Raw genomic sequence first — 15,741 nt, 5'->3', positions numbered from 1 at the left:
AGGCCACCTCTGCTCCTACAGCTGCCCCCCACCGCTCGGGGTGTCTTCCTTCTTTCTGGAGGCGTAACAAATACGGGTTCTGGAGACGTAACAAATACGGGACGGGGTGCGGTGTGCTGCCCTGTGTGCAGGCCCACAGCGAACGTGTGAGGTGCACCTGTGTGGCCAGCCAGGGTGGGTGCGGAGCAGACTAAGGTGCCCACAGCCAAGTCCTCAGGACAGCACAGGGATAGGATTCACATATGGGTCTGGGGACAGGCAAGCGTCCTGCACTGTCTGGGGGTGGGGGGCCAAGGTCATCACAGGGGTCCTCGCACTTGGGAGGGGGAAGGAGAAGGGAGCATGGAAACCAGAGGTGTGGGGAGCAGCCGGCTCTGCCTAGCCCGTGACTCTGTGGGGCTCTGAGCTCAGATGCACCAGTCAGGCTGCGGGTTGGAGGCACGAGCCCTGTGGCCTGCTGTTCCTACAGCCGTCAGAGGGATTACTGCTGCCGTGCCACCATGACTTCCTCCCATCACGCTCCTGTCGGTGACGCCCATTCCAGTACCTTGTGCCCAAAGAGCTTGACCTGTGTGTCCCCACACTGTCCCTCCACAGGGCTGGGGTGGGAGAGGCGGCTGCCGCACTCCAAGCTCAACCGTGCCCGCCAGGACGAAAGCTCTGCGGACACCCACGTTCCTTGGGTGTGTTCCTCGGGGCCTCGCAGGTCACAGGCGGGGTCTGTGGTTCCCATACAGACCACCCAGCAGTCATACCTGGGTTTCAGGGCGCCCCCCACCCCGGGGAACCCGTCCAACCATCACAGGGGCTCCCAGTGCTGTGCGGCGCCCACCGAGGCCAGCCCACAGTGGGAGGCGGCGGCTAGACCCGATGGGCGGTCCGCGCTGGTGCAGGCCACGCAGCCCGGGGCACTGAGCCCAGACCCTGACAGCCGCAGCCAGCTCACGTGCCGGACGCCCCCTCGAGGCCCAGATCCATGCCCCGCGCCTGCAGCCCTGGCAGCGCCCCCCCGACACCACAGACACAAGGAGCTATTTTCTCGGTTCCCGAGACATGCGGCCATAAAAAGGCGGCAGCCTGGCATCGGGGAGGGGCCAGCTGGTGCCTCTCAGTCTGTCGTGGGACAGCACCAGATGGGGCCTGTCCCCTCCCAACCCAGAGGAGCCTGGACCCCTGGGCCCCCTGCGTACAGCAGCAGCAGCAGGCACAGCCCCGCTGTGTGCACAGGGAGCAGGGCCACCACCGGGTCCCCAGGCCCACATGGGGCCTACCCTGAACGAGCACATGAGCAGTCTGCCCAGGCTGAAGCCCAAGTCCACTGGCCTGCAGGTTGGCCTCGCCATGGACACAAGGGAGCACTCACGGGCAGCTTCTGCACAGCGGCCGGAGCCCTGACACCTGCAAGGAGGGGCCCGCCAGCACCTCTGAACGGTGCCCAGGGCAAGGCCCTGGCCAAGCACGTGAGCCCCGGTGGCCCCAGAAGAACTTCCAAGTCGGCATCCTCCTTGTACAGGAGGGGAAACTGAGGCACAGAGCTGCGAGGTCCTGGTCCAAGGTCACCTTGCTAGCCAGCACTGACCTTCGGCACTGGCTGGGACTCCTGGCCCACAGGCCCCCTTGCCCAGCCACCCCCACCCCAGCGGCCGCCCGCCTTGCCTGCCAGGCCCAGCAGGTGGCAGCAGCGTCTCAGGCCCTGACAGGCAGTGGGCCAGCGGTGGGGACACAGCACAGCCGGCCACCCCACACTCCCACTGGCAAAGGCTGGGCTGGAAGCCACGGGTGGAGGGAAGTGCTGGCCCCAAGTGTGTCTGGCTCCTGGGCCGTGTGCTGCCCGCCAGCCAGCCGCCAGGAGGCCTAATTTCAGGCACTGCGACAGCGGCAGCAATATTTTCAAAAAGGCGCTGGCCAGGGTCCCTGACTTGGCCCCATCCAAGGGACGCCCGTTTGGCCCTCCGCCCGAGCCAGCGGCCTGCCTGTCACACCGGGGGGCCCCTGCGGACTCTAGGGCTCCATGCTGTCATTTACACAGCCTCAGGGTCTTCGTGCTGCCCCCCTCCCGCACGCCCCTGCCGACCGCACCCCTGCCAGAGGGGTCTCCCCCAGCAGCCCACACTGGACAGGACCCAGCGGTGCCCCCTGACACGTAGGCCTGCAGCTGGGCCATTTCCTTTCCTCCCGAAGGAACGGCCAGTCCGGGGCAGAGGTCAGATGCTTCACTCCGCACTCGCTGAGCACCTACGGTGTGCCACGCCTACTACACGCTGGGCCTTACCACAAGCCAGCACCCACCGCATGCCAGGCCCACCTGCTTGGGAGCTGGGAGGGCCGCCCTGCTCCCTGGGGCCTCCCTGGCTGCCTCCTCCTGGAAGCCCACCTGAGGAGCACCTGGAGGAAGCACAAGGAACCTCAGCACCATCCGTGGGGACCGGAGACCACTGTTCCCCCAGAAATGGCCAAACCCTGCCACGAAACAGCCCGCCCCAGGTATAGGCACACACACAGGCACGGGGCTCCCTTCACCGGAGGCCCGGCAGGACAATGGGGTCGCTCCGAGACCCCGTCTCAATCAACGAGGAACTGCCACGTGCTTCACACACGACCCAGAAACCCACGTTCATGTGGAAGCCTGTGTCCCGAGTGGCCTCGAACCGGACGCGACCCACAGCTGCGGTCCTCATCCACAATGCAACCCTCCGACCCCGCATGGAGCCACGGGGACGGCACAGCGGCCCATGTCGCCTGCAGCTGGCTCCATGGAACAGCACCAGCAGAGGCAGGACTCAGGCACGGAGCCGCTCAGGGGCTGCGGCAGCTGACAACACCTGCCTCGGTCACGGCTCGCGCACCCATCCCCCACACGTGGGACAGAGCTCATACGTGGCCTGTCCCTTACATGAACAAGTTATACACTGATCTCTTCACTGGAGCAGGGACACGTGGCCTTGCTCTGCGGGGCAGGAGGGCTCCCTGGGTGGCTCACACCATGGGTCGCCCTCCCAGGGCAAGAGACGGGCCCCCATGCTATGCGGCTTCTGCCAGGGGATGCTGGGTTGAAAGGTGTCCTCTGGGCGTAGAGCCAGGACCTGGGGAGACACCAGGGAAACTGAGGCCCACCTTGATCACCTCCCCAGAAGCACCAGGACCTAGTTTCAGGCCTATAGGTTCTGTTCCCTGAGAGGCTGACACAGGGGCCCAGCATGGGCCAAGTCCATGTGCCCCAAACCCGGTCCCCACGCAGAAGACACTGCCAGGAAGTGGCCAACAGCAAATCCAGTTGGGGAGGGCGGGGAAGCACATCTGGCTGAACCCCACAGCACCTTCCCTTGACGAGACCTGCCCCAGCCACCCGAGGGACGCCTCAGGGACAATGGGCACCCCACAACTGACATCAGTGCTTCCAACGATGACCCCGAAGGGGAAACTGAGGCACGGGGGGGGGCGGGCTCTGTCCCTCAGAGAGCCCTGGCTCCGCAGCCCTCTGAGGCTCTCTGCCCACCCCCACCCTGGAGACACTCAGGACAAAGGCAGGGCAGGGAGGCAGCTCTGGGACCAGCCCGGCTTTGCACAGACAGGAGGCAGGGGGAGGGGGTCCGAAACCTCGGCAGGAAATGCTGTGTCTGTTGGTGACTGGGGGCGGCCTAGGCGGCCTGGCCCTCGGGACAACAGGGGGCATTGTCTGGTCTGTGAAAGGCCGCCACTGAGGCTGTGGATCAAGGCGGGGCAGTGTGGGGAGGGAGCCAGGAGCAGCTGTCTCCAGGGTCACCCCTTGAGCTGGGTCAGGGCGGGGGGGGCCCTTCTCTCCACACACCCGCGACCTTGGCCGAGGGCGGGGTGCACCAGGCTGGTGCCCCCTGGAGCCCCGGGCCCTGCAGCCTCCCCATGGCCCTCGCTCCCTGACACCAGCTGATGCCTGCCCTGTCGGCGCTCTGATGCGCACGACCTGAGAGGAGCCACGGCAGGGCCCCAAGCCGGGCGGTCACCCCGGATGACACTACTATCCCCACTCCCACCTGCCCCACGATGCCTCTGAGCACACACGCCGGCCGCTTCTCAACCTTGATGCCCCTGAGGACTGCTGGTCAGTCACTCTGCCCAGCGTTCCTCCGGTGGGGTCTGTGTGGCGTCTCAAGGCCAAGGCGAGACTGTGCGTCTTGGGCAGGAACGCTACAGTCCGGGCACCGGCGCCCCGTCCACACCAGGGGAGGCGGGTCCGGCAGCTCTCGGCCAGCCGGGCCCTTTCCTCCAGCCCAGGGCACGTCCAGGGGAAGATGCTTCCAGATGAGCACGTTCCGCGCCAGCCCCCCCACAGCTTCCTTGGACTTTGGCGCCTGGCGCAGTCCGGACCACACCTGCCCCACTGGGGCCTTCGCCCGCTGATGGCCCCGCTCCCCCCATTTCTTCCTTGGACTGTGGACCTCGCTCTTCTGTCAGAAGGGCTGAGCCCTCCTCCCTCCCTGGCCCACGCCTGCCACGGGCAGAGCTCACAGCCTTTCCTCTGTGACCCGTCTTGTTGCCCTCGCATCCAGCTCTGGTGCCTGGAGCCCTTGCTCCCGGGAGGCCCAGCGGGACAAGTTGTGGGTGGCATAGCCCACGCCCACCATGCCCCCTGCAGGTCCCCGAGGCCTCTCCAAGCCATGGGCCTCCCATGGCTCCCAGGGCAGGGGCCATTCCTGAGGCCATCTCCCTTCCTCCTCGTGGGAGGGGGCGGGCCTACTTGTGGGGCCAGGTGGGCATGTCCTGCCCCGGCCTGGGACAGGGCTCTGACGGTAGCAAGTGCCCACAGGAATCCCCTGGTGCTTCTCCCAGGGCTGGGTTGCGGGGGAGCCCGCAAAGAGGCACCGCAGGGTCAGGGAGCCTCGGGGGTTTCCTGCTCCTCCCCTCCGCCGGACTGGGGCTGGCGGCAGGGAGCTCCGTGGGGCTGGGGGCCTGCCCCCTTCCACCCCTGGGCTGCACAGGCTTTGGGTCTGGACGCACCTGGCCAGGCCTCAGAGGCTGTGGGGTGTGGGGCCCCAGGAGGGCACGTGGGGGGCACCAGGGAGGCTTCTGCCATGAGCAGCCGTTTGGGGCCTGCGGGGCACCTCCCCACAGGATGGTGGCTTGCTGCAGATCTGGGTGGTAGCAGGTGGGATGGAGCCCCGGAGGGAGGGAGGGGCTGACAGAAAAGCCACGGCTCCGAGCCCCTGGCTCAGGGCCTACCACCATGTCCCTCCTGCAGTCCCCTCTGTCCCCAGCCTGACGTCTCACCGCTGCCCGAGAGGAACAGTAGCTGATGGCACCAGGAGCTTAGAGGAATGCCTTCTACTGGGAGACCCAGGACAGTGAGGCAGGAAGGACCCCAGCTGGTCATGGGGTCAGTACCACCTCCAGAGCTCTGGAGGCAGGAGGCTGAGGGGGACACCTGGCCCTCACAGGCCCTCGCACCTGGAACGGACCCAATCATGCAGGGGAGAGGTCTGTCGGTGCTGCTGCCCTGTGCGCACCCCCCACTTCTGGAACCCAGACCCTGCTTCTTCCCGAGAGGGCAGCTCCAGGACCAGAGGCAGGCCCACATCACACCTCCCAGCCTCCATGACTGGACCCCATGGCGCGCCCACTCCGTACCACCTGGGCCCAGGCCCTCCCACCAGCTTCTGCTCCCCCTGCACACAGCCCAGCACAGGGCCACCTCCCCAACCAGCCAGGGTGCCCAGTGCAGCCTGCCATCCCCGTGGCACCTGCCCCGTCTGAGCTGGGCTGCTGAGGGCTGTGGGACCTGAGCACCAGGCCACCCAGCTTGGTGTGAGAAGGACCAGACACGGGCCCGGACCAATTAGCCCGTCCTCCAGACTTCAAATGAGTCTGGCAGTACCAGGACCGAGACAGGGACAGAGACAGAGAGGAACAGAGAGAGACACAGGGACAGAAACACAGACAAAGACAGGGACCGAGGAAAAGAGAGGAACAGAAATACAGAGACACAAAGAGACAGGAACAAAGACAAGGACAGAGAGATACACAGAAACAGGGACAGAAGGACAGGCAGAGACAGAGAGAGACAGAGACCCAGGGACAGGGACAGACAGGCAGGGCCAGAGGGAGAGGCACAGAGACCAGGGGCACAGAGTGCCGGGCCTCACCTGCGGAGTAGGGCTCCTGCTTGTCCGGGTGGGTGAACTCTTGCCGCTCGTACTTGGCCCGGATCCACTGCTCGCGCAGGAGTCTGGGAGGAGAGAGAGCGTCATGCTGGGCTGGACCTCAGGGCTCCTGGAGGCTGCTGGCGTCCCGTGGGCAACATGCGTGTCCACCACCTCCGGAAGGGGGAGCTGAAGGGCCGCCAGCTTTCATGTTTAAAATTGTTTGCCAATCAAATAGTTTTACTACTAAAAGCTCTCCTTAAAAAAAAAAGTCAGCCCTGGGGTGCCTGGGGGGCTCAGTCAGTTGGGCATCTGACTCGATTTCAGCTCAGATCACGATCTCAGGGTCACAGGATGGAGGCCTGCGTGGGGCTCTAGCTCAGCAGGGAGTCTGCATGAGCTGCTCTCTCTGCCCCTCCCCCGGCTCACATGCTAAAGTAAACAGATAAATCTTTGAAAACACATCAGCTCTAGGGGCGCCTGGGGGCTCAGTCGCTGCTGTGAGCAGCTCCTGATCTCGGGGTTGGGAGTTCAAGCCCCATGTTGGGTGTAGCGACTGCTAAAAAAATTTATAAAGTCCTAATTCACATATGAGCGAATGCAGTCACTGAAGGCGTCAAATACAGAGCTTCACAGTCCCTCCCAAGGTGGTCCCACAATCACCCAGGAGAGTACACGGGCCCCTGCCGTGTGGGCGGGGCTGTGTGGCCGCAGGTGTGGCCTTCTGTGACCAGCTGGCGCACAGAGCGTCATCTGCGGTTCACCCTCGCTGTGGCACTCGCCCATCGTGCCCATGTCTTCCTGCAGCTCAGTCCCCTGCAGTCCCCGCCCCAGGCCTCCCTCAGGCTGTATCCCTCAGGTAGGATACAGTGGCTGCAGAGGAGGACCGCTGTGCCCTGGCCCCCACCCCGGCCCCTCCATGGACCCCTGGGCTCCAGCTCCTCATGCTCTACACCCTGTACCTTGGCAGACCCCAGGGCTCGGGCTCGGTGTCCCATCCCTGCCGCCACCCTGACCCGGGCCACCCCCATGGTCTGCTCTCTGGAGCCACTCAGAGCCCTCCGTGGCCCCCCTGCCTTGGGCTCTTTTGGTGCTGACGAGACCCTCACTGATCCCCAGCTCAGCACCACCGGCAGCCCCCGGGCCCCCATTTCCAACTCTCACAGCTGTGCCAACCCTTCCCGTCCCCAGACAGCGGTCTTGGCCGTCGTTCCTACATCCCAGTCATGTCAGCTTGGCAGGCATCACGACAGAGATCGCTCAAGCCCTCAGGGGTCCTCCGGCTCTGAACCATGCACACCCAGGTGTGTCTGGGACCCCAGCACGGCCCCTGTTCCCACCCAGGCAGGCACACAGAATGCAGCACACGGGCCACCTCAGGCCTCATGCGGGGCCCGTGCGGCCAAATCAGGCTCTGGGGGCCCAGCTCTGTGGGCGTGCACATGGTCCTGGGGCCATCGGCAACCGGCGCTCCCAGGGGCCTCTGAAAGCCGCCTCCTGAGCCCCTCTCCTGGGATTTACCATCTCCTGGGTCCCCAGGCCCCAGGTCAGGTGCAGAACCAGGCCCTCCTCCGGGGTCCTCAGTCTCAGCCCATCTCTGAGCAGACCCTCCCTGGGTCCCAGCACCCCTCCCTCCTCTTCTGAGGACCCTCGCCATCACAGCTCTGCCACCTGAAACCCGCACGCCCTCATTCCAGGCCCTTTAATTCATCTGCAAAGACCCTGGTCCCAGATGAGGGCCCTTCATAGGTCCTGCGGTTCAGACCTGACCTGCCCATTGGGGGACACCATTCAACTCCCGACAGGGTCTAGCTAGAGGACCCCAGGGAGGGAGCTCCCCTCCCACACCTGCTTCTCCGTAACACAGGACCCACATGCCCGGCTGCTCAGACACGTGTGCGAGCCAAGTCCTGGCATGTCAGTGGGATGCAAACAGCTAACGGCCCTTCCGTGGCCTTGTCCACACCCTGTCACGCAGGGCACCCACAAGGGCCCAGGCCAGTGCCTCTGCATGGACGCCAGTCCCCGAGGCCCTGCCCGAGCCTGGCACAGAGGCTCTCAGCCACAGTAGGAGGGAGCCCGGGCAGCAGCCACCAGGGGGGAGTTCCCACCCTGCTCGGCACACCGATTCCGAACCTCTCAGTCACCAGGGGCCCCGACATGGCCAGGGTGACCCCCTGAAGCCATCTGGCCCTACCTCCTCCACCAGGGAAAACCAGCATCAAAGGGGGTTCCCACTCTCCACCAAGCCTCATGACAAGGGAGCCCCAGAGCCCCAGCGGACGCTGCTCTTGAACCTGAGACCCACCCTGTGCTCTTGGGAGCTTAGGGGGAACAGCCTTCACTGCCTCCCCGCCAGGGTCTTGGGGTCAGCATGGGTCCCCTGAACCCAGAGCAGCTGCGGAGCTGGGATGTGGGCTGGACAGGTAGCCTGGAGCTGGGAGGGCAGGGGGCGGCCAGCTGAGTGAGGTGACCACCGCCCCTGTGTGTAGTGACCCCCAACCCTGCCCCGCCGTGGAGTTGCCCTGCTCTGACGCCCAGAGCCCACCTCCCACATTCACACAGCCCGTTGGGGGTGCCCCCAGCGCCAGGCAGGCAGCAGACCCTTCCGTCCCCCCGACCCCCCGAAGCTGCAGCAGGACCCCTACAAAAACGTGGCTGTTTATTGGCTATGGTGCCGGGTGCGGGCGTCTGACCGCCATTCCTGACTGCCCTCCTGCCCCCGGTTCCATCAGCCTCTGAGTCCCATGCTCTAGGACACTCTGCCCAAAGTCCCAGGCCTGGGCCTTCCCTCCTGGGGAGGTCACTGCCCTTGGTGCCTCGGTCTCCCCTTCCACAGGGTGGATAGCTCATCCCGGTAGTGTCTTTCCCTTCCTTTGTACCGCGGGGAAACTGACCATACACCCTCCCCACCTGGTGAGCCCACGGCCCCGCCGGCCATGCCCCACCCGCTGCGCCCCGCCCTCTGAACACTCCAAGGCGAACCCAGACCTATCATTTCATCCGCCGGATTTCTGAGGCCGTTATGTGTTGAACTGCATCCACCGATCTCTAAACTATGTTGGAGTCCTAACCCCCAGCCCCTTGCAGATGGGTCCGTTTGGAAGGAAGACGGTTGTGGATTGACGAGTTGCAGTGTGTCAGGCCAGAAAATGGGGGCGACCCCAGAGAGAGGGTCTGAACCGACACGGGACAGCCAAGTGGGGCGCGTCGCCTGAGTCCCCTCCTGGGCTTAGAGCACCGCACACCTGGACCACTGGCCCCCAGGAGGTGAGACGGTGCATTTCTGTTGTGCGAGCCGGCCTAGCTGGGCTCTCGTCCCCCCGGCCCCAGGAAGCCGGCACAGAGGCCCGTCCAGCTGGGAGCCCTGCCCGCCGGGGGCTCCAGCCTTCCCCCAGGGCCCTGCGCGGAAAGCAGGGGGGCCGGGCTCGCCGCAGAAGCAAAACCGAGAGGCGCCCTGCTGACTTTCTTCCCGCAACGCCAGAGCTGAACCCGAGGGCAGTGGGGCGAACACAGGAAGGGGGCCCAGGTCCCCGCCTCTGAGTCACTGCCTGACACAAACATGACCTTGTCCCCCAGCCTTCTCACCCGTGGGCTCCAAGCCCCAGATGGGAGGTGGGGGAAGGGCACACATCCCATGGTTCTGTCCTCAGGACCCCCAGGGGGCCTCCCTGGAGCCCGCTGCAGACCCCTGTTCCAACAGTGCCCTTTTGGGGGGGGGGCTGCACAGAGGCATTCAAATGACACCTCCCACCACACAGGGCACCCCACACTGAGCTCGGAGTGTCGGCTACCACGCGCCGGCCTCGCCGCTGCCCAATCAACTAGTGCTTCCTGCAAGGGGTTTGGACCCCAGCCCTGTAGGCATCTGCGTCCTCCTGGGCCTCGGGAGCTTGGCCTGGGCACACCTAAGCACCTACTGAGTGTGGGGACAGTGGCAGGCTCAGCTCCCACAAACCTTCACCTCGTGGAGGCTTCTGGAAGGCGAGGACTGCCCGGGGTCCGCTTGCTCCCTCCCAGGCTGCCCAGTTACCTGGACACGGCGCGGGCAGGGATTCTGCGAGCTCGTCTCAGGGACCAGGACACAGAGGCACCTGCCGGGCTTCCTGGCCGGGACACGGCCTGGGGTCAGGCTGTCCCTTGTCACCCACTCCAAAGGGAGATACAGGGCACACATGCAGACAGGCAGACCTCAAAGCACAGCCTGCGGCCAAGGTGACAAATTCAGGCTGCAGAAATAGTTGCCCGGCCTCGCTGGTTCGGAACAAGACGGCCAGGCGGGGCCTCGGGCTCTCATTTCCCCCTGAGTCCAGGAGTGGCTGGTGTCAGGGGGAGGCTCAGGACGTGACCCAGTACTTGCACCAGGGTGGGTCCCTGACAAGGTGTCCTGTCTCCAGAGACCCTACAGCCAGCAGCAGCATCTCCCAGGCCCGTGAAGCAGGTGGGCCAGGTCCTCACCCTCCTTTCCAAGGAGAAACCCGCCCCCAGGCAGGTGGACAGGAGCAGGGAATTCCCAGCATCCAGCCCACATCCCAGGTACTCACCAGCTTGTCTGCTGGGCTCTGTGTCACCCCGGGAAACTCACTCAACCCCTTTGGGCTCTGGAAGCACCCTTGTCCAAAAAGGGCCGTTAGTCTCCAAGCCGTGGCTGAGCCGCCAGGGACTCCAGCCAGGAGACACAGGGCAGTCGGGGGCTTTGGGGAATGCCCAAGGGGCAGGGCCTGTGCTGGGGGGTGGCCCCCAGGGAGGGAGGGGATTCCGGGAGGTCGAGAAGTACTGGGAGAAGGGGCGCCTGGACAGGGCTGGACACCGTCCTGAGCTGCTCGGTTGTCCTGAGCTGCTCGGTGTCCTCCTCTGACCCCCTGGGGGCACACGAGGCCCCTGGAGACCCAGGCTGAGACCCAAAGGGAGGGCCTCCCTGCCCTCCCTCCCTCCGGCCACCAGCCACCATCCCAGTGGCAGGTTCTGGGGACCTGGTTGCCCTCCCCAGCTCCCAAGCAGCAGCCACTGCCCCTCCCAGTGCGTCCTTCTGACACCAGCCCCGGAGAGACCCCCATGACTTACTGACAGTCGGAAAACGTGGGCCGGTAGTAGAAGGGAGGCACTTTGGACTCGTACTTGTCCCTCGCAGCGTCGTTCCCGTGGGAGGCCATGAACTGCAGAGGGAGGATGGCGTCAGTGCTCCCAGAGCCCAGGCCCAAGGCAGGGGCCAGCCGACCCCAGGGCCCTGACAACCCCCCAGACCCTCCTGCCCCAGGGAAAGCAGTTTGCAATGGCCTCAGTGAGAGCACCTGCAGTTCTGCCAGGGGCTCTGGGGAGGGTGGGCCGCGTGCTCCTCACACCGCCCTGGGCTGCAGTGCTGCTCCCTCAGCCCACGCAGCCCCATCCCTGCCTCACGCGAGGCCCGCTCTCCACTCCTCTGACCCACACCCCACAGGCAGCCCTTGAGTAATGGGCACAGTGAGGGCCCTGAGATGGAAACTGGCCTGGGGAAGAAAGGTCTGTGTTCCCCCAAGGTTGAGGGGGAGTCAGAGTGACAGGAGTCAGGGAGCTGGAGCAGGTACTACACAAGATGTGGGGGGAAAGCAGGTGCAAAGGCCCTGGGGGCAGTGCTAGGTGTGTTGAAGCAGATGCCTCTGGCTGGGTTGGCGCGGGGAACAGGGAGAGGACCAGCGGGGCCTGACGCATGGTGTCCTCAAAAACGAGGAAAGCAGAAGGAACTCTTTCTGCTCCAATCCTGCCTCCTTCCTGACACCGCCACCCCCAAGAGAAAGCCTTTCTTCTAAAGGCATTGAGCTCTGAGGATGATGGGTTCGTGATCATGGCCAACCCAAGTGGGTCAACTGGGAAAAATCACCGACAATAAGTCACTTCAGCAAAAGGCTGGTACCAAATTAGAATTTCAAAATCAGTTGCTTTTCTATCTTAAAACCTCAATCAAGATCTTGGCAAAATATGGAAGAGCCAGTCTCATGAGAAATGCTCAAAGTCTCCACAGAGATAGAACATCCGCGCCCCCGAGGGACGCCCCAGAGATCTTGCACAGATACGTGCCTCAGAAGGGTGGGACACACGTTCCCTCCTGGTGTTGATCTATATGGTTTTTGAAGTTGTCAAAAAAAAAAAAAAAAAGAATTTTTAAAGCTAGCAATGATTCTAAAGTTCATTTCAAAATTAACAAGCAAAAATGTTCTAGAAAATTCTGCAAATACTCTTCCTACCAGATACTAAGACCTGTTACGGACTGGAGAGCTAAATCAATGCCACCAGTAAGAGATCCAGAAACAGATCATCGGGGGGTGGGGGGGCGCATTTGCTGATAGACTGTTGGGGGAGGAAACTGGGAAACCAGCAAAGAAAAAGTGCTGTTGGACGCAACCCTTCAGCCACATAAGCTCCAGCTGAATCAAAGACATGATTTCCAAAATCAAACAGTAAGAGTAGTAGATGGAAACCGTGGTATAATTTTAAGAAATGATTTTAGAAAAATACGGGAGGAAATCTTTCTGGCTTCAGATTAAGAAATGGTTTCTTAGAGGTGATCCCAAAAGCACAAACGACAAAAGAAAAAAAAAATGGAACTTCATCAAAGTTAAAACCTTCTGTGCTTCAAGGGACGCTGTCGAGGGCGCGCAAACATTACAATAGATGGGACACGCCAGCCGCTGAAGGCCACAGTGCGTGGCTGTCTTGGCGCACAGTGGCCGGAAGGGGCGTCTGCCCAGACACAGGATGCAGCCAGGCAGCTACGGGGCCGGAGGGCCACGCACTGGGTCTCCTTGCAGGTGCTGGGGATACGTGGAGCCAGACATGGGTGGGGGCTGCCCCACCCGTGAACATGGTAAGTGCCACTGGGCTGTTCACTAACATGGTGGGTTTATGTGACTCTCAGCTCAGTAACAAAACACACACCCCTACAGCTCCTGGAGTACATACACGGCACGCTTAGCTTTGCAAACATTTTCTTTCAAAAGGGCAGTTAACAGATAACCCACAGAAGGAGAAAAACTATCTGCAAATACCGGATCCAATGAGGGACTCGAGTCCAGAACATAGAGAGGATCCTGCGTAAACGCTCCTAGCTCCAGAATAGAAAGACGACCTGTTTTTAAAGCTGGTAAAGGGGGGTGCCTGGGTAGCTCAATGGGTTTAAGCCTCTGCCTTCAGCTCAGGTCGTGATCTCAGGGTCCTGGGATCAAGCCCCACGTCAGGCTCTCTGCACAGCCTCTGGATCCCGCTTCCCTCCCCCCTCTCTCTGCCTGCCTCTCTGCCTACTTGCGATCTCTGTCTGTTGAATAAATAAATACAAATATTTTTTTAAAAATAAAGCTGGTAAAGGGTCTGAACGGTGATGTCTCCGAAGGACACACACAGACGGCCAACAACCATTGGAAGAGCTGCTCCCCACCGCTCACTGCCTGCGAGACCCAAGTCAAGGCCACAGCAGGGCCCACCCGCAGCCATGAGGGAGGCTGGAATCGGAGACCAGCCCATGAAGGGCTGGGGGGGACCAGGACTGTCCTGCAGGGCCAGCGGGCCCACACCCCTGTGCCGGGCAGCCTGGCTCGTCCCCACCAGACACAGCCACGCCGTGCCGAGCTGGCCCAGGGCAGTTCCCAGCAGCATTATTCACGGCAGTGGAAAACAGAGGACCCATGCGGCCACCGCCCATGGGTGGGTACATCACCGAGCATAGTCTGCCCACACAGCAGGAATTATTCCGCGACAGAAAGGCGTGTGGCTGGGACACCTGCCACCCTGTGGATGACGCCCAGACACGTGGTGCTCCAGAGGCAGGGGGGCAGCGACAGGACAGAAAGCACACCTTCCTGCTCCAGTGCGGGCCGGGCGGCAGTTGTGGGGGGCAGGGGGAGGGGCTGGGGGACTCGTCTGGGGAAAATCTTCCTAGATTGGGCAGTGGGGGTGGCTGTGCAGCGGTGGGGGGTAGTGAAGCCCCCACCGTACATGGCATACGCCTTCCGCCTCAGTGATGCCATGAGTCAAACCGGCCTGGGACAGCGCAGGCCCATCAAAATACCCTAGAACCCTGAAAACCACAGAGGACCAACAGATGAGACTGCATCAAAGTCAACAAGTTTCCACTGCAAAACCCAGCACGAGCAAAGTCAAAAGACGACCCAGAAACACTGTCTCCTACTACCACCTCAAAGGGTTAAATCCCCAAATATAGAAGAACACGAGAAAGCAAGGGGCCAAGTGCGCGCAGAGAAAGCCACAGACTCTAAAGCATGTCACAAGGTGCTCAGTGTCCTTCAAGACCCAGAAATGCCACATGACAACCCCACAGGGACACAGCCGAGGAGGGACCCAGGGGCCAGGGTGCAGGGATGCTGCAAAGGGTCTCCCGTGGGGGAGGCACAGAAGCCACTAGGGCGGGGACTGCAGTCACATGGCCTTGGACCCTGCGCTCCCACGTGCAGGGACAGGCTTCCTGGAGCTGCCTGTGGTCCTGCAGGGACACAGGAGCACCTGCCTGGGGGTCACTGAACCTCCAGGCATCCGGTTCAATAGATCTGCGTTCGCAGAGAGAACAGGGACCCCATGTTCAGGGGCACCTCAGGGCGGGCCACCTGGGGGTGCCCCCTAGAGTCACACGCTCCCTGTGTGCACACGGCCTCAGGGAAGCCTCCCGGGGCTCATCACAGACAAAACAAGGAAAGGAGCGAGGCCCAGATGAGCCAGAACGCCAGCGACCCTGGACACGGGGAGCTTGGTGAAAGAACCTGGACCCCCAAGGCCCCCCGGTGCCCAATGCCTTCCACAGAAATGCCCACAGTGGGCACATCTGCAGGGATGCAGAGCAGACAAGTGACGGCTAGAGCCACAGGCTCCTTTCTCAGGGTTAAATGTCCTACAGGTGACCTTAATGACAGCGGCCTGTGAACACACGGAGGGCCGCCAAGTGGTGTGCCGTAGACAGGTGACCTGGGGGCCAAAGGCACAGGACACGTCTCACCCCTGCAGGCCGCCCCCTCCCCCCATGCCCTGTCCCCAAACCCCCCAGTCCCTCCCCCCTCCCCCCACCCTCACTCCCCACCCATCCCCCTTCACATCCCTATCCCCATCCCTCCCTCACGCATCCACCCTCTACCCCCTCCCCTCCCCCCACCCTGTGCCTTTACCCCTCTTCCCCTCTGCCTCCCTAGTCCCTCCCTCTCACCCCTCTGCCCTCACTCCTGTATCCCTCACCACTACCCCCCAATGCCCCAGAGCATTGGCCCCAGTCAGCAGCCTCGAGCACCTCTGGGGTGTCTGAGCTGGGGGGCTGGGCTGAGGGAACCCAGTGAGCAGCAGGACTTCAGGGTCTTCCCCCAACCTGCCACAGCCCCACCTGTTCGCAGACCCATACCTCCACTTGGGCCTCCTCCCAGGCATCCAGACGGACAGACTTCACCTTGCTGACCTGGGGAATGTTCCGGTGGATCCCAGAGCAGCTCAGACAGATGAACACCCCCAAGGTGTAGGAAGCCCAGTCGGGATCTGGAAGGCAAAGGCCAGATGCTCAGGGAGGCTCCGCTCCAGGGAATGAGGTACAGCCGGGACTCTCTCTGGCCTCAGTCTCCCCATCTGTGCCGAGGGGGGCTGGCAAGGAGATCCCGGAGGCTGA

The 15,741-nt window shown here is 62.9% G+C and overlaps 1 protein-coding gene across 2 annotated transcripts in view; it reads right to left on the bottom strand.

Annotated features, from left to right (window-relative positions):
- LOC111145563 (ArfGAP with dual PH domains 1) overlaps positions 1-15,741 on the bottom strand; it is a 49,012-nt gene that overhangs the window by 8,739 nt on the left and 24,532 nt on the right. For both annotated transcript variants that reach the window (XM_022500496.1, XM_022500497.1), the window contains exons 2-4: positions 15,484-15,614; positions 11,178-11,269; positions 6,117-6,199 (exon numbers count right to left, since the gene is read on the bottom strand). In XM_022500496.1, the coding sequence (XP_022356204.1) occupies positions 6,117-6,199; positions 11,178-11,269; positions 15,484-15,614 (306 nt within the window). The remainder of the gene's footprint in view (positions 1-6,116; positions 6,200-11,177; positions 11,270-15,483; positions 15,615-15,741) is intronic.

The sequence above is a fragment of the Enhydra lutris genome, unplaced genomic scaffold (genome assembly GCF_002288905.1).
Source record: "Enhydra lutris kenyoni isolate GAN:26980312 unplaced genomic scaffold, ASM228890v2 scaffoldscaffold13, whole genome shotgun sequence".
NCBI lineage: Eukaryota > Metazoa > Chordata > Mammalia > Carnivora > Mustelidae > Enhydra > Enhydra lutris.
Note: the sequence above shows the minus strand (reverse complement) of the source record. Positions and strands in the feature narration are given on the sequence as shown.